The sequence below is a fragment of the Lepus europaeus genome, chromosome 23, assembly GCF_033115175.1.
Source record: "Lepus europaeus isolate LE1 chromosome 23, mLepTim1.pri, whole genome shotgun sequence".
Classification (NCBI taxonomy): Eukaryota; Metazoa; Chordata; class Mammalia; order Lagomorpha; family Leporidae; genus Lepus; species Lepus europaeus.
In genome coordinates this window covers 19,006,842-19,025,701 of record NC_084849.1, presented here as the reverse complement: position 1 = coordinate 19,025,701, position 18,860 = coordinate 19,006,842, and the positions used below count along the sequence as shown (strand labels likewise).

Sequence of the window (18,860 nt, the reverse complement as noted above, 5' to 3'; positions counted from 1 at the left end):
TTTAACCCCTTTCCCAGTTAGTATCGTAATACAAGAAAACAAACAATAAACTTAGTTGAGAAGAGTAGGATTAAAGATATGTATAAAGGGGCCGCCACTGTGGTGTACCAGGTAAAGCTGCCATCCCATACGGGTGCTGGTTCTAGTCCCAGCTGCTCCACTTCCGATCCAGCTCTCTGCTATGGTCTGGGAAAGCAGTAGAAGATGGACCAAGTGTTTGGGCCCCTGCACCCATGTGGGAGACCTGGAAGAAGCTCCTGGATTCAGATCAGCTCAGCTCCAGCTGTTGCAGCCATTTGGGGAGTGAACCAGCAAATGGAAGACCTCTCTCTCTCTGCCTCTGCCACTGCCTCTTTGTAACACTGCCTTTCAAATAAATAAATAAATCTTAAAAAAAAAATGTGTATATAAAGCCCATTGGTCTTATCTGTTAGGATTGGCTCCATTTTATTTTTAATGTTTATGTATTTATTTTGATCTACCCAAAGTGCAGAGTGGATAAGAGACAGAGACAGAGAGAGAAATCGTCCAGCTACTGGTTCACTCCCCAAATGCCCACATCAACCAAGGCTCGGCTAGGCTGAAGCCAGGAGCCAAGGACTCCATCCAGGTCTCCCCCACAGATGGCAAGGACCCAAGTTCTTGGACCATCACCTGCTGCCTCCTAAGACGCATTAGCAGGAAACTGGATCAGAAGCAGAGAAGCTGGGACTCAAACCAACACTCCAACATGGACTGTGGCATCCCAGGCAGCAGCCTGACCTATCCGGCTGTAACATCTGCCCAGGGGTGGGCATTCGGCCCAGCAGCGGAGATGCCAGTTAAGACACCTACGCACCAGACCTGAATTCATGGTTCCGACGGCCGGCTCCAGTTCCTGACTCCAGCTTCCTGCTGATGTAGACCCTGGCTCGAGTGCCTGGGCTCCTGCCACCCATGTATGTGACCTAGATGGAGCTCCCAGCTCCCAGCTCCGGCCCCATCCAGACCCAACTGTTAGAGGCATTTGGAGAGTGAACTAGGGGATGGAAGCTCACTCTGTCTCCCAAATCAACAATTTTTTAAAAAAATAAACAGGAGCAGGTGCATAGTGTAGCAGTTAAGGACCACCTGGGATGCCCACATCCCATATGCGAGTGCCTAGGTTTGAGTCCATCTCCACTTCTATCCAGCTTCCTGTTAACGCACACTCCGGGAGGCAATGGGTAATGTCAAGTACTTGCTCCTGGCCACCCTCCTGGCTTCAGCATGCCCTGGCCCCAGCTGTTGCAGGCATTTGGGGAATAAACCAGAATATGGAAGAGCTCTCTCTCTGTGTTCCTTTCAAATGCATAAATTTTTAAAACCGTAAAGGGAATACACACCCCACCACCATCCTGAATACCTCATTTTTTAAAGATTTATCTAAAATACTGTCACAATCTTAGACATTCACAAAGCAAAATGAAATCTGCAGTATTCAACAGCTGTGTAAATGCCACTCCATGTAACTTTTAGATCATTTCCAACTCAGACCCTCAAAGCAGATACATACAATCTAGAGGAAACAACCTAAACATATAAGCAGAGGTGTTTTCTAGATACAATCATAAAGATCAATGGGTTGACTTTACCACACAATGTACAAATATCAGGAGCAAAATATTCAAAGTTTTATTACTGAAATGTAAGAACCTTGCTGTCTTCCTAGAATATGGGGTTTTATGCTTTCAATACAGGACACGCGGCCGGCGCCACGGCTCAATAGGCTAATCCTCCGCCTTGCAGCACCGGCACACCGGGTTCTAGTCCTGGTCGGGGTGCCGGATTCTGTCCCAGTTGCCCCTCTTCCAGGCCAGCTCTCTGCTATGGCCCAGGGGTGCAGAGGAGGATGGCCCAAGTCTTTGGGCCCTGCACCCACATGGGAGACCAGGAGAAACACCTGGCTCCTGCCTTTGGATCAGCGCGGTGCGCTGGCCACAGCGTGCAGGCTGCGGCGGCCATTGGAGGGTGAACCAGCGGCAAAAAAGGAAGACCTTTCTCTCTGTCTCTCTCTCTCTCTCACTATCCACTCTGACTGTCAAAAAAAAAAAAAATACAGGACATGTAACCCCTCACATTGTAGAATAATTTTCAACATAATCAAAGACCACCTTTTCCCTAATTCAGGCCATAATTATCCCAAGAATATACAGTGCCTTGCACTCAGTACATTGTAACACATCTGTAACCCACAGCTAGCTTCCAACTCTGATGCAAACACTAATTCCCTGGTGTAATAAATTTTTTATTAATTTGCATTTATTTATTTATTTGCAAGACAGACAGCTCCTATGGCTGGTTCACTCCCCAGATACCTGCAACAGCTGATGCTAGATTATGCCAAAGCCAGGAGCTAGGAATGCAATCCAGGTATCCCACATGGGTGGCAGGGATCCAAACACCTGAGCCACTGCCAGTGGCTTCCAGGGTACTCATTAGCAGGAAGCTGGAATCCACAGCAGAGCTAGGACTCGAACCCAGGAACTCCGACATGGGATGCAGGCGTCCCAAGTGGTGTATTAACCACTGCACCAAACACCCACCTCCATGAATTTTCAATCACTCAAGGAACCAAAAAACCCTCCTCCAAATGGAACTATAAAGGAGTTGAACCAACCAAACACGTGAAAGAGGATTTATTACTTACTCATCTTGCCATGACTAAATTAGTGATGATCATTTTACTGCTATCTTTTTGGCCTTCAAAACTTTCATTTTCTCACTCAGCTGGGTAACGTTCAAACGGATGCAGGAAGATGAGCTGGCGCGGTGTGTAGACTTCAGTGTAAAATGGGGCGAGAAACCTGGGACGGCTTCCTGTACCAGCCACCATGGGCCAGCGAGCCGCTCCCACACACCCGACACCTGCCGCAGGTAAGAGGGACCAAGCCTACTGTGCAAGAGCTCAAATGGACAGGAAGAGATCGGTGCACAGAACACGTGGCCAGAGAGCTGTCTCACACCTTGCAGCTTCCAGGGTTGCTCATCAGAGACGTCTTGCATGGGTGTTAGGGAGGGGGGTCACCCACCACGGGCATGGGTAGCCTGGATACCCTCCAAGATCTCCTCAGGAGATAGTACAAGCCATCTAAACAGGAGCCAGCACAATCCTATGTCATTAACGTGCAATCTGGGAAGAGAAAGTAAAGGAACCATGGGAGGCACTATGTGTAGAGGGTTCTAGATGCACAGCGCCATAACATTGGAGTAAGAAAACTGAGGCGAGATCTGCCAAGTTCTTATGGGACTAGGGGTCAACATCTAACCTCACACATCCTGTCTCCTGGGACACAGGGAGGGGGAGCTCCTGGCAGCACCGCCTTCTGTCTGCCACTGTTTTGTACTTCTGAAAGGTGCACCTGCATCGGATACTGTTTATCATCCCAACAACAACAAACACTGGTATAAATTAAAGAACCACCACATCTTTAAGTATTTCTTCCCTCCTTGTCTCGAGTGATCTATGCTTGCAATCCGTGTAGGAGCGATTCTTAATGAGTTCCACTCTTCATGAACGTACTGGAGAGAAAAATGCCCATGAGACAGAGATTGCTTCAACTGGGACATTTCATGATCAGAAATGAATCGATATTACATTGCACAAGTAGGGGAAACTGAATACAGTGAACAAGAGTGATCTACTGAGGACCCCTGGCAAAGCTGCAGGTGGAACCGGGTTTCTATGCCGTGGCTCCTGATCTAGAACTTTCTTTCTCTCTTATTACAACATGATGGGGAGTAGGCAGAGGAAAATGAGGGGTCAGCAATGTCAGGTGGACATTAAGTCATTGAGGATGGAGTTCCGGGTTGGCTACCTTCATGTAATCACTTCCTGCTTCTGGTTCCTTGGGAGAAGGAGATGGGGACAAAAAGAGTGCAGGTCCAGGCTGCCCTTTACTGACCACTGACCACCAAACACCTCTGTCTTCTATTCTCTCTTGAGCTTTTTCTGTGACGCCCTACATACAAAATATTAAAATACGCTTTCACGCGAGCTCAGTGCATATGACCCAAAAGGAGACGCCCAAAATTAGCAGCAGCATCCACAATGCCTGAGGAGCCCAGGTGTGGCTTCTTCTGCATCTTACATCCGTGGGGCAATCACAAAAGGCCCAAGGGTTTTGGCTTCCAGTCAGTGATCAAAATGGAAGGGCGAGGGGCTGGTGCTGTGGTGCAGTAGGTTAACAACCCCAGCCTGAGGTGCCGGCATCCCACATGGCCGCCAGTTCGAGTCCCGGCTGCTCCACTTCCGATCCAGCTCTCTGCTATGGCCTGGGAAAGCAGTAGAAGATGGACCAGGTCCTTGGGCCCCTGCACCCGCGTGGGAGATCCGGAGGAGGCTCCTGGTTCGTGGCTTTGGATTGGTGCCGCTCCGGCCGTTGCGGCCAATTGGGGAGTGAACCAGCGGATGGGGGACTCCCCCCTTCTCTCTGCCTCCCCTCTCTCTGTGTAACTCTTTCAAATAAATAAATAAATCTTAAAAAAAAAAAATGTAAGGGTGAGAATGAAGTAGTGAGATGTGGAGAGGCAGCAGCAGTCTGGGATACCCACCCCCCCACTAGCACATAAATGACCGACCTTACGAGAGGTCCTAAGGTAACAGAGGAAAAGTCCCCAAGTTCATCATTTCCACTTCCCCACTGTCAACACCCAGAGAATCCTAGGGAGAGGGGAACAGAATCCTGGGTGCAGAAGGCAGTACGATAGCCTTCAAACGCTGTCTAACAAGGTTATTCCAATGAGAAAGTCTTTTTTTTTTTTTTTTTTTGGCAAATAAAACCAAAAAAGTGCTGTTTACCCCGATATGGTAGTTGCAGGCAGTTGGGGGGTCACTGTCACCTTTCTCTAAATCGAAACACAGTGGGAATCCTGTCTGGGAGTCAGGGGTGGGGCAGTGTCCGGTGCAGTTTCTCAGGAACACAAGCCAGACCGTGCTGCTCGCGTTAAACACATCAGCCCCGCAGCCCGCGAGCTCCCCGTGGGAAATGAGCCGCCCGCTCTTCTTCGTGCCGCCATAATTACCGTCTGCGAGGGTCCCAGAGGAGTCGCTGTTCTCTGTGGGTCCCCGAAGATAGTGTCAGCTTTTCCATTGCTGCCCTGGCAGCTGCTGGGGTCGGGCAGCCGAGTGACTTTACCCCAAAGAAAAAGCCGCTGCAGTTTTGCTCAGTCCTTGAAAAATAGCAGGCGAGAGCATCGGCTACCGCTCTCGGGAGGCAGCCCAGAAGGAGCGAGGAACCTGCGCTGGCGGCTTCGTGGCCCTGGACCCTGCCTCTTTACCGGGCCGAGTTCCTGGACTTCCCAGGGCCTCTGCTTCTCCTGTGACACGGGGCCAGGGCTCCTCACCTGCTAGGACCAGTGAGGGGAACAAATGAACCAGTTCTGCCAACTGCCGGGCACACCTAACCTCTCTGCAAATGACACTATGTTCTCACTCCATGCGACATTCATTGCCAGACCTAGGGGGACCCCAGGTGACCTGTGCTCCACAGCCCCACCCCTCGCTTCTCCGCTTCTCCCCACTGACTCAAAAAGCCCTGCTCTTCCTCCTCCGAGCCTGGACACCTGCGTCCCATACTTTCTAACAGATATTTGGCAAGGCCAAGTTCAGTATACTAGGGAAGCACTTTAAGAGGCTGCCTCTAAGAACAGATTGCATCATCCTGGGACTGCCTGTACCTCAGAGATCTAGGAGCTCTCGATTCCAAGCCTCTCACAACCCTCGCCATGGGCACACTCTGGGTCCAGCACCGACTGCACTGGAACATCCTCTTCTAAGCAGCGGCGGCTCCAGGCAGCCCGTGCATCCACAGGCCACTGGCACAAATCAGCTCTGACCATGAGTGGAGGAGTCACCGAGAGGCCAAAACAAATCGCATCTGTAATTGGGACCTGAATGAAAAGAAAGTGACCGTTTTATACAGGAATCCTCCTAACGGTCATGAGGAATACCTTCTTCCTGGAGGCTGTTCTTCAACATTGACTTTGCAATTCACAGCTAGGACGTGAGCACACGAGACACGAACACAGAACACCTTACGACCCAGACACAGGGATGCTTCGAACGCTCTGCAAAGCGCTCAGTGACCGGAATGGGAAACTATTGAGTAAATTCCACCTCCTTAAAAGAAGAACAGAAAGATGCAAATTACTGTAATACGACCCATGTGACGTCCGAATAGTGTTTCAAAGGAAAATCACAAGTACTGAGCAAGGGGCACACACTGGCCTCGCAGGTCAGGCCCGTGTCCCACAGCAGAGAGCCTGGGTTCCCGCTCCAGCTCCTGACTCCAACTTCCTGCTAATGCAGACCCTGGGAGACAGGGCGGGGATGGCTCAAGTCATTAGGCTCCTGCCACACCTGTGGGAGACCTGACCCGAGTCCCCAGCTTCCAGCTATGGCACAGTCCCGGCCATTGTGCGCACCTTGGAGAATGAACCAGCATGTGGGATTATCTAGCTACAATATGATGTTAATAAGTAAAAAACATTCAGTAACCATAATATGTTCTGTGAATACGGAATAATAGAAGTAATCCAAAGACTACCTATTCATGGTTAAATAGAATCCTCCGCAAAGGGACTTTAAAGCAAGCCTCTCTCTTGGCTCCACTCTCTAATGGCAAGGCTCCTGGATAGTGGCTGTGACCACTCGTCACAGCATCCCCACGCCTGCTCGCAGAACTGGCTCTGCATCTATGTACTGATTTAGTATAATAAGTGGTATCAGAAGGGCCCTTTCCTGGTAAGTTATACAATCTCTTTAAAACGTTCTTTTCAGATCCTCCTATCATGCTGTAGGAATACTTTGAAAGGATGAGCTTTGCAATGGGTGATCCAGTTTCCCATATGCCAGGGTGGGCACAGGTGCACAGGAGATCTAGCTGACACTCAGGACACCCACACCCGTATCAGAGCATCTGGCTGCTCCGTTTCCAAGCCAGCATCCTGCTGAGGGACCTGGGAGGCTGCTCAAGTAACTTTAGCCCCTGCCATCCACACCGGGACCCGGATGGAGTTCAGTGCTCCCAACTTCAGCCTGGCCCAGCCCTGGCTGCTGCAGACATTTGGAGACTGAACCAGTGGATGAGAGATTTCACTCTACCAAGCAGATGAAATGAGATTCCAGGAGAACGATCAAGTCCCGGTTAGTCCATCCCTTTCGCTCTGTGATTTCAAGCCAATTAAGTTTCATTCCATTTGAAGGTTAACAGTAGCAGAGCCTAAGGTGAAAGGGGTCTTCACCCTGCCAGGGGATCAGCCCTGCGTGGTCCTTCCCCAGTGCTTTAGATCCCACCCCTTAATAAAGGGGTGTCTTTTCTCCCACACCATAACACGACTGGCAAGCATGTCCCAACACTCCTGTTGCAGCTGGGCCTGCGGAGGGAGGCCATGGCCACAGTCCACTATCCCCTGAAGGTCGCATTATCAATGCGTTAGCTCAACAAATGTTTCAGTAAACTAGCGCAGCTATGTAATTTGAACAAATAGTCAGCTTTTCCAGGATTTACACTCACTGGGTCGTTAATTGAATAACGTGTCAACATAACCAAATGTTTGCCTCTCGCCGTCTCGGAGAAGCAAGGTCTCCCTTGGGCAGAATGCTCCATTTTCTGAGGTTCTCCGGTGACAGGCAGGGGCCCGCGGGCCCAGTGTTCCATTTACATTACTGGAGATTGTTTTGTTCTCTTGCTTTTCTGCTTAACCCTGGGGAAAAGGCACAGTCGCTGGAAGAAGGAGGCACAGACACAATTAGCTGGAAATGAAATACCAATAGTGACAGGTCAATGGCAAGTCCATGTCCAGGTTTCCAGCTCAGCACATCTCAGCATCTTTTCCAAGAATATCAAAGACAGGTGACTGACCACATGACTCACTCCAAAATGAGGTTGAAACAGAAATTCCCATCACCACACACTGCACCTGTGCCCTTCACCAACAGGGTAGAGTTGGGCTGGCCTCTGAGTCACTACACTGAAGTATTTTAACTCGGAATTAACTTTTTTAAAAAAACTTTTTCTTTATGTGAAAGAGTTAGAGAGAAAGATGTAGAGACACAGAGAGAGGTCTTCCATCCCCTGGTTCACTCCCCCCACATGGCCACAACAGCTGGAGCTGAGCTGATCCAAAGCCAGGAGCGTCTTCTGGGCGCCCATATGAAATGCTGGCGCTGCAGCCGGGAGCTTTCCCGGCTGCCCCCCAGCCCCGGCTCTGGAATCAACTTTCCTAGGGGAACCAGAACTCCTCCAACCACCTTGCTCCCAAATCAGTCAGGTGCGCTGCCTGCCATCCAGTGGCAGACAAAAATTTACAAGACGGCTTTATGGGAGGACATAACAGAATCCTAACATAGCACAAGGGGCAGGCTCTTGCTATGCAAATGGTTGCCTTACAAAACTAAAGCCAAAGACACTGAGATAAACACAAACTGAAAACCCCTGGAGGAGGTTTCAGTGGCCTAGTTCAGGAACCTGTTTAATAAAACAGCAACAGAGTAACAAGCATTAAAGGGCTGGTCCCTAACATCACCTCCTCTCCATGCTTCTCAATTCTGAAATGTCAACAGAAATACCCTGGAAGATGAGAATGCGCCCAGAAAACCAAAGCATTTACCAGAGAAAAACCACTGAAAGCCACAGGCACTCACACAAGGAAGTGACTATCCTAAGCACAGAAACATGCTCTCAAGAGGAGCACTTAAGAAGCAGAAGTTACATTAAGTCCAAAATGCCAAGAGAGAAACCAACAGAAGTTCCTAATTTCAGCAATATTATAAAATCTCCCTCCCACTACCCCTCCCCAAAAAAACTGCCCATGAGTTTAAGATATGTCACATTTAGGGAAATAAGATTTTTACATGAAATGCACCTTGAGGTAGATTTGCCCTAAATGTGAAACCACGGATTTGTCATGAGCTTCAGATGTGTTCAACTCTGGGCTACGCGTGCTCCACTCGCGACCCCCAGAAGTATCTGCACTTCTCCCGGATTGTCACCACTGGGGGCTGCTTATCGGAGCCACAGCACAGCCCACAAAACCAACAAGAGGGAAAGCAAACCCAAAAACACCCAGCACGCTATCTGGCTTCTCACAGCAAGTAACTCACAGGGACGAACATTCTGGTTCCACGGGGCTCCCCAATGAACTCCCACGAGATAGAGCGATCATCACTTAGCACCCAAAGGAAGATTCTCCCCTCCTTGGATCAAGTTATTATTTTAGCCATCCCGAGTGCCTAACACTTGCAGGATTGATTTCAAAATGAAAACGGCTTTGGTTTAGATCCCAGCATTTTGCATTTGGCTTCAAACTTGCCAAAAAGAGGATGCCTCTTTCTTTAAATCAATAATTCCACCAAGGGCTATCTGGCTGCAAGGGGCCACCCTACCCTTTCGACTCATGGCAGTGTTCATTAGCAAAGACACTGGGCACTGCTGACAACCTGTCTTTCCAGGGGCATTGGCCTCTGACTAGCTCATCAGCAGCAAAGCCACAGCCGGTCACCAATGAAGCGGATCCCTTCCCTGGCCACTGACCCACCGAAGCCTGCCTGGGATCAGGGCTCCGTGTGCGTCTCTAAGCAAATCCCACCTCCACCTTCTAACAAAGTGGCACTGGGAGACGCGCGGGCCGAGCAGCGCCGCTCCGCTAACACACCTGGCGCCCACCAGGACGCCGCGCGCGGGTCAACACCCTCTCCGCCCGAGGACGCCCAGCGGGCTGCGGGGGCCCCAGGGGGCAGTAGGCGCTGCGCACAGCAGTTCCAGGACCCGGGACCAAAGGCGAGAAGCCTGCGCGCCCCAGCTGGGCAGCGGGCAGCCCACAGCGAAGCGGGGGGCGCAGGATGGAGTTGGAAAGGGGACAGTAGCAACCCCGGAAGGACCAGGGTGGAGCCGCCGCCGGGGGTGGTAGGCGAGGAGGGGCGCAGGGGACCCCTAGGACAGGGACAGGGATGGAGCTGGACAACACAGCAAATCGGAAAGGACCCTAGAGATGGGGCGGGAGGGGGCGCCGGGGCCGGGCAGGTCCGGCACAGTCCTCCCCCAGCGGGGCGCTGCGCACTTCGGGGCTGTCTCCGCGAGTGCCCCCAACAGTCCTCCGCTGCCCCCATTGCAGCGGCGGGCACGGCGAGGCCGGCGCCGCAGCGCCACTCCCGGGGCAGGCAGGGCTGAGCTCCGGACCCTCCCGGGCTCAGGGGGTCGCCGGCGGCGGCGCGGGCCGGGGCAGCCGGTACCTGGGCTCGGGCAGGACGATCTTCTTGCTGGCGCGGGCAGCCGGCGTGGCCTTGCTCTTCTCCATGGCCATCAGGTAGCTCACATCGGCCAGCACGGCCTCCAGGTCCGCCATGTTGGCGAGCGGCGGCGGCGGCGGCTCCTCCGGAGCGGGACGGGACGCGCTCCCGCCGCCGCCGCTCGCCCGTCGCGGCCCGACGTGGGGGTGGGGGGGCGCCCCGGGGCCGCAGCGCCCCCCTCAGCGCGCGCCTCCGCCCAACAGCGCCCCCCTCAGCGCGCGCGCGCGCCACCAGCGCACCCCCTGCTTGCGCGCGGCCGCCGAGGCCGCTGGGGTCGCCGCGCGCACTCGAACCGCCCGCGTCCCCGCGGGAACTGGCCCGCCCTCCCCTCGGGGAGACCACGAGGGACTTCCTCTCTCCCTCCTCCTCTTCCTCGCCCCGCGGCCCCCCACTTCCCGCTCCCGGCCGCTCTTCCGCACCCCCCACCCCCACCCCAGGAGAGCCCTGGGCCCCACGCCCATCACCCCAGGGGCTGGGGGGGGTCCGTGTGCGTGGGACGAGGCGGTGCTCAAACTGGACAGGGTCCCTGGGATCCTGGGAGACGACCAGGGCGGCACAGGGGGGTGCGCGTGTCTCACCTGTCCTGCAGGTGAGGCTCAGAATCGCGGTGGTCCCCTTGAGCCCTGTGCAGCCTTGCACCTGACGCCGGCCCACCCAGCTGAGACAAGGAAAGTCCCCTGTGTCGCAGGGGCTCCTGGCTGGGAACCGCTGCCCGCCCGCGGTGGCTGCTGCCCGGCGCCCAGGTGACAGGTGGTCAGTTCAAGAGGCAACCAAGGGAGCAGACCCGCGAGGAGGGAGAGTCTAGGGAAGTGTGAACGCCCCAGGCAGGAGGGGATTTCCAGCTTCCTGATCGGCACACAGGGCGTCCGTGGTCACCAGGACACCCTCCAACCCTCCCCCGGGGTTTTCAGCTGCTGCTTGTTGCGTGCGCACCTGCACGTTTAGAATCCACGGGACTGTCCGGCAGGCGTGACATTCGGGGACACATGGGGAATTAATGCAACCCACCCCGACTCCCCCCCTAAAAAAATCCCTTTAGCTCGTCACAGGGCACCAGAGCCCAGAGTTCGCAGGAATCCCAGTGCATGCTGTCTGCAGCTTACAGGGTTCACAGAGCCCGCCGAGCTTTGGGGGGTTGCCATAATGCCTGAGCAGAGAGGACCCTGCCCTGCCTGGCCTGCCCCCAACCCGGCCTGCCATGCTGGCCGCCGCAGCCCGCCGGCTGCACCAGACGTTTGTCAAGCTCCGAGACACAGTACACAGTACGTGTTAGAATTGTCCAGAAAAGGACAAGAGAAAAGTAAGGCCCAGGAATGCGTGGTGGAGGAACGTGTTCTGGCAGAAGCAAGCCGAAAAGGGGAGACACAAAATATATTCCTGCAACCAAGACAGGCACGAGCCAAGTATCTGTCGCCCACCCACTTTTTTAGGGGGTGGGGGGCCTAAGAACAGGAACACGCAATCTCTTATCAAGGCTCACCCAAGAGGAAGAGTTAAGTTCCCCTTCCCCCAAACAGCATAACATATTCTTATGATTTGATGACTGCGATTTCTTTCAGCGTGTCTATTATCCAAACTGTCAACTGATCAGCTCGTCAAATATGCCGCCTACATTTTCTCGGTCCTCAGAGTGCATTTAAGATGTTTTGTGGGATTTTTTTTTTTTCCTCTTTTTCGTGTTTGTTTTTCCTACCAGGTGGTGTAGTTAAGTTTGAAACGAGGCCCCTGAGCTCAAACCCCCTGTGCCGGGCCACAGTAGAAGCACCTTTTACCTCTCTGTATTTACTGCCCTCGTAAGTGGGAATGGGGGCCATTTACCAGAGGAGAAGCTGCACATTAAAAAAAAAAAAAAAAAAAAAAAAAAAAAAAACGCTCAATGCACCCTGCCCAACACCCAGGATGATCCTCCACCAAGGTCACGGCGCTTGCTCTACATGGGAGCCATGGCAGCAAAACCAGCTACTCAGTCATTAAACTCCAGCAGGAAGACCCTTACCAACAACCACACCTCCCAGGAGCGTTTCTAGGACCAGAACTGGCCGGCATCACTGGCACTCAGAAACGCGAGCAATTACCTTTCTAGCACAAAGAGCAGAGAATCCAAAAAAAATCCACTCCTCTCACCAAGGCCCCTACTAACTCACTTATCCCAGGGGGGTATTTTCTTCTTCCGGGTATCAATCCTGGGTGAATGGCTGCTCCCTGCCTCTCGCCTTTGCTGTCTCCCCCTGCTCTTTTACTCACCCTGGACTCTCTGGATACTGAACAGCTTTTTGTGTTCACTGCAAACAAAAGGTGTTAATGACAGTGATGGAGCTCTCATAACTGACCTGCCGGATCCTGTGGCTAAACACCACCGCCAGCCTGCAATCATTAGAACGAACAGAGAAGGCAAATAGCAACCCATTTGTACTTGGCCAGGAGGGCTCCCTTGCAAATAATGGTGTCCCCACCCTCCCCGCCTCCTAGGAGGATTTCAGGGACTCCAGGCTCCCTGATGATGGCAGAGTTCCTGCTAGGTCCCACGTGGTACCCCTGCCCTGTTCTCCACACCTTGCTGCCCTTAGGGGAGATGTGGCTGAGACAGTAGACTTAAAGTTCAGTTTTTGACAGCAGCTCCAGAGGGGGCTGGGAGGGGGAGGGGATGCCAGAGAGCTGGCTGCTCTCACTCGATCTAGATTCTGGGCTTTTCTGATACTTCTTCATCATGGAACCCTTGGATGATAAATACCGGGTCAGGAGGAATGTAGGGGAAGAGTTGTTCTGGGAAATTAATCAGAAATGGGAAGAAAAAAAAAAAAAGTCAACTCTCAGATTCCAACTGGAAGACTTTTCAGAAAAGTAGAAAAATGCCTGGCCTTCATTTGTTGAAATCACAATATTTAAGTCCGTGCCTGCTAAGAGAGACCGCATTTGGCATAAAGCACTCCCTGAAATGTAGTTGCTGCTCAAGACAATCACAGGTAATCGGCATTCCCGTGGTTTTCTTTCCAAATGCTCCAGTCCATAAGGGCTCCCTGGGGGTTTCCAGCATGCTGGGGAGCACTGTTCCCTTCACCTGTGACTTAGAGCCTATGTCTACAGATGGTCGCCCGCATGCCAGGAGCCACTTTCTGTGTCAGCTTGAACAGTGGAGCTTTGCAGACTGCAACGGCAGGCAGCTCGATACTCTGAGAGATCCGCCCCAAGGTGCGATACGGAGCTTGCCTTCTAATTGCACTCATATTCACTGCACCAGTACTTGCCTCTTAAAACATGGCGGACACACGTTTCTGTAAGGGACTCCTGGCCAATAAAGCAGCCACGGAACGTTGTGGCTCAGAGCCCTGGGCCTGGATGAGGCCGCAGCACCAGTTCGGAGCTGTGATCTCTCTGTGCCCAGCATGCTCTTGTGTGCTGTCTATCAGCAGTTCAGCTGGGACAACGATGGAAAGTGTGCTGTAACGAGAAGGGCTCGGGTGTTTCTGCCTAGTGATGAAGATACCGGTTGGGACATCCGTGTCCCACGCAGCTGAGATTCCCGGCTCCAGCTTCCTGCTCGTGTAGACCCTGGGAAGCAGCAGGGGTGGCTCCAGTCGTTGGATCTCCGCCACCCAAGTGGGAGACCTGGATTGTTCCCAGATCCGGGCTGCCGCCCAGTCTAGCCCCAAAGGTTGCAACACTTGGGGAGTGAACCAGCTCAGGAGGCTCCTGCTCTTTCTCGACCTGTCAAATATAACTTTTTAGTATTTTGAAAATTTAAGAAACATGGACTTGACAATTTTATTTTTGTGCAAAAAATATCCTTAAAGATTTGTTTTATTAAAGGTAGAGTGGCTTGGGGGCGTGGGGAAGGGGACGAGACAAAGATTTTCCATCTGTTGGTTCACTCCCCAAAAAGCTGCCAACAGCCAGGAGCCAGGAACTCCATCTGGGTCCCACACGTGGATGCAGGGGCCTAAGGACTTGGGCCATCTTCTGCTGCTTTCCCAGGCACATTAGCAGGGAGCTGGATTGGATGCCGAGCAGCTGGGACTTGAACTAGGGCTCTGATGTGGGATGCTGGCATCCCAAGTGGCAGCTTAACCCATTACAGCATGATGCCAGCCCCCTTTTCAAGGTAGACATGGCTCATGAGTTTTGAAGACCCCTTATAGGTATGAATCTCAATTTTTTTTTTTTGCACCGAAATAAATAGACCTTTTCATTCCATTTTTCCATGAACTTTTTGAAGTACCTTTGTATATAAAGCTCTTAGAACCCTGTCTGGCATAGAGAAAGCATTCAGTACATACTGGTCTTGTTACCATTGTCATCACCCTTGGAGTATGTCTACATCGTGCAAGAAAGAGACCAGTGCCAAGAATGAAAAAGCAGTGTGGGCTGTGAGCGCTGGCTCTGGCGTTGATGAATATCTCTAAGCAAGTCTCCTAAACCTTTTAAATCTCCCTTTCCACCACTAAACGAGTGAAGGGATTGAATGAGCCAGTCCCCGAGGCCCCTTCTGAGTCTAAAATTCCCTGGCTTTACTTAATCCTGCAGTGAATCATTTAGCAAACTGAAGGATGCTCACCCGCTTTGGGAACGTGTTGGCAGCCGACGGGGACAACACCTGGACTGCTAACCACGCTTGAAACCACTGCGACCCACAGGTGGAGTGCGCAGTCCGTCAGCCGGGTCTAGAAACAAGCACGTCTGTGTGTGTTGCCCCAGCATCCTCACGTGCTCAACAGGTGTGTGCTGGATGGGTGAGTGAATGAATGAATGAATGACATAATAGACAAAGACGCAGCCTTTCACTGGAACATAATTCAAAGGGAGACAAAAGTACTCTTTAAAACCACAAAGTGCCCATTAGCAGGGTGCATCCTGTTAAAGAGAAGGAGACTTAACCACCAGGTCCCCATTGGTCCTCGAAGCTGTGGTTGGTCCCGAAGGCCCCTCCAGTAGCCAAGAACCCTGATGAGCTTGATCTAGCTCCAGGAGCTTCTGGGAATTAGCTTTTCGTCCCTATAATGAAAAGTCACTGTTTTTGGAGGTCCAAGTCCAAGATGCCCTGGTGAGGGCAGCAGATGGCGGCGGTGGGGGTGGGGGGGTTTGCTGCAAAGGAAGGATCACCTGTCAAGCCAGGAGACAGAAAGGGAACAAATGAGCCTGACTCAGGCTAATACAATGACCCCTGGGGAGAGTGACCTCCCCAGAGGATGACCGCAGTGACCTCAGCACCCCTCTAGGTCCACCTCCTACAGCCTGCGATCAGCTGGCGCCTCCAACCCTCTCTAGTATCATCAACTTAGGACTTTGGGGTCTGGAGCCCTGCATGGGTCCAGGAGCCAAACCACCTGTAAGGCGTAACAGCTGTAGGCCTGAGAATGGAGACCACCAACTCCCCACCCTCCACCCCCCGGCCTAGGAGAGGACCTGGAGGGGGAGGGGGAGGCAGGAGTGGAAGAGGGAGCCACGAGATGACAGTTTGAGGCTGGGGACTCCAATGTGTTAGCTGGCCCGAGAAAACACCAGAGGAGGGGTAAGTCAAGAGAACATTCCAGAGCACCAAGTCTGCTGTGTATTCTGAGCCAGTGTGAGTGTGCTGTTTTGTACAGCAGTGTCGTGCCCTCCTAGGGACCCTCCTGGCTTGTGTGTGCTGCTGCTTTGATGGCAAACTGCAGGGGAGATGGAGAACCAGGGCTCAACTGGGCTCAACACTGGGCCCGAGAGGAGGGAAGAGCTGCGAGACGGAGAGAACAAGACCTCAGAGAAGGTGGGGAATTGGGGCAGCAAGGACGACAGGGGAGCGGGGCCCGGGATCCCCAGACACCCCGCCGGCCTGGGCCTCTCATCTCAACTGCCTCTTGAGGAAGGTGAAGACGACCCTTGGATGCGTAGGCCACACAAGCCCAGAGCTCCTCTGCCTTGCAAAGTTACCTGGGGCCCTTAACCCAGAAGCCTCCTCTCTGGTATTCTTGCTGAAAGGGCAGCCACCGTTTAGCTTAGAAATCAAATCAACACCAACCCAGGAGAGGCCCCCTTGGGCGCCAGCCCACCCTACAGATCCTAGAGGTCTCCCGCACCTGCCACCCCACCAGTCATGTCATCCTGGGGCACTGTCAGGTGGCAGGGGCATGGCGTGACTCCACACCCCACCTGTCAGGGCCCACATCTCTTCCCACCCCAGCCAGCTGTTTCTTCCCTCCCGGTCAGCAATAATTGCTCCCCATTCTGCCAGAGACCCTAGGTATAGCATCACATGAGTCAGGCCTGGGCCAGGCCACCCATAACCGTGATCCAAGGGGACCACCAGGAGCCACCAGCAAGGTTGTGCCATGTTCCTGTGACCCTGACCAGCACGCCCAGATGCTTGTGTGGTGGAATTGTTTACGTGGGACCTGGGCTCAGAGCTCCTGGCAGGGGCCTAAGAGTCTGCATGCCTCACCAGGCTCCAGGTGAGTCACCTGGGCACCTCAGGCCCCGCACCAGCGCGCCTAAAAGGGAATCTGTGCTAGAATGAGAGGCCCAGGAGACCCCCATGCCCGTGAATGTGCGAGAAGCCCTAACAGGAATCACCCTATCAGGAGCTGGGGGAGACTTTAACTGCCAAGGGCCATGGGGATATTTACATCATTCAGGGGCCGTGCAAAATCATCAACTCCAAACGAGCCTGCTAGAGATCCACTGACTTTTGATTCTGGCCCGCAAATGCTGTGGCAGGGCCAGACCAAGTGATTTTTGCGGGCTTTATACAGCCCGCGGGCCGGATGTTCCCCACCCAAGAGCTCAGAACCTTCAGTTCCAGTCCTTGCAGCTATCCTGAGAGGCCTCACGCAGGATTCCAGACCCCAGAGGGGTCAAACCAGCCACGTCTGCAGGGTCAACACCAGGAGAAAGGCAGAGAGCATGCAGTCACGTGGTGCCCAGAGCTGCGATGGGAGCTGAACCCTCTGAGGGCAGGGGGAAGCCAGCGGAAGGTTCCAGAGGGGAGTGACAAAATCAAACTGACATTAAGATCCTTCTGGCTGCGGCTGGTGCTGTGGCGCAGTGGGTTGAGGCACCAGCCTGCAGTGCCAGCATCCCTTATGAGCGCCAGTTCATGTCCCAGCTACTCCACCAGCCCAGCTCTCTGCTTATACACCCGCGAAGGCGACAGAAGATGACCCAAGTGCTTGGGCCCCTGCCACCCACACGGGAGACTAAGATGGAGTTCCTGGCTCCTGGCTTCAGCCTGGCCCAGCTCTGGCCATTGGAATGAACCAGAAAATGAGAGATCTCTGTGTCTCTCCCTGCCCCTCCCTCTGTGTAAACCTGCCTTTCAAATAACTAAATCTTAAAAAAAAAAAAAAAAAGATTCTTCTGGCTGTGGATTCAAGAGCAGCTGGAGGCAGGGCAGGAGAATAAAAGCAAATTCTAGATAATTCTAGGGTAGCAATCCAGAAGACCCCAGTGAGAGTGGCCCAGTGTGACTCACAGGCCTCTGTGGCAGTGAGCACAGAAAAAAACACGCCCCCCCCCCCAGCTCCCTGGAACACCCCAGACACAGCTCATACTTCTCACCGAGAAGACCCCCATGGCCTTCCCAGCTCTTCTTCTTGCTTCCAAATCCTGCCCCCTCCAATCCACCTGATAGTCCCCTGCCCCAGCTCAATAACCTTCAATAGCTCCTCGCTGCCAACCAGATTATCTTCCAACTGGCGAGACCCAGAATCCATCCCAAGAGGTTTTGGCCACACTGAAATGCTCTCCCAAATAAGCGGTTTGACTGTATGTAATGAAAATAAGAATGGGCATCACCTTTAAGTACTTATTGTATGCCAATTAGCACGTTAAACGCCCGTGTGACTGTCTCATAAAATCTCCCCCATGTGTCCCTGAGGGAGGAAGTCAGCATCGCTTTAACTCTGAGAACAATTTCAAGTCGCTTGCAAAACACGCACAGCGATTGCACGCATAGGACTTGAACTCCGGCCATCTGAGCACAGAGCTTGTCCTCGTGTCTAGGTCATAGCACTGCTCAAACGTGGGGACAGGGGACGTGTTCCAGCAGACAAGAGACTCACACAGAGCTCTTCCCACCCCCGAGTCCACAGTGGCCACGCCGGTTCCCTCCTGGGGTGGTGGCCTCCTTTTGTCCTTTGGGGACTGTTTCCTGACCGCTCACCGTGCCGATCTCTGCTCAGATGCCACCTGTGGCATCTCTCTGGGACAGCAGCCACTTAGCGCCTTTTAAAGGGTTGTACAGATCTGCCAGAGGTCTTCCTCCTTCTTTTCCTAAGCCCTTTTATCTCTCCCTTTCTCTCTCCCATCTTCAAATCTTCACCTACAAACGTCCCTCCCTTCTTGGCCATGGCCTCCTTCTCAATCATAATCTGCTCTTATACAAAGATATTGTCAGCCACTTACACTTTAGTCTGAATTTGTTGCTAGGTCAAGTGTCCCAGAAATGTCTATTTTAAGCCATGATTACAACATAGTAGGCTTTGCTCTGCCTCCAAGAAGTTCATGCCTTGGGATAGTTCAAGAGTTAGTGTGTGCATGTGGCGTGTTAAGGGCAGGTTTTCCCAGAATCCCAGGAACCATC

At 52.9% G+C, this 18,860-nt stretch overlaps 1 protein-coding gene across 3 annotated transcripts in view; it reads right to left on the bottom strand.

Moving 5' to 3' along the window:
• The window catches only part of GRK3 (G protein-coupled receptor kinase 3), a 135,753-nt gene extending 125,363 nt beyond the window's left edge, over positions 1-10,390 (bottom strand). For 2 of the 3 annotated variants that reach the window (XM_062181953.1, XM_062181954.1), the window contains exon 1: positions 10,253-10,390. In XM_062181953.1, coding sequence (XP_062037937.1) covers positions 10,253-10,365 — 113 coding nt within the window. In that variant the 5' untranslated portion in view covers positions 10,366-10,390. The remainder of the gene's footprint in view (positions 1-10,252) is intronic. The other variant, XM_062181955.1, reaches the window with a different exon arrangement.
• Positions 10,391-18,860: the final 8,470 nt, after the last annotated feature.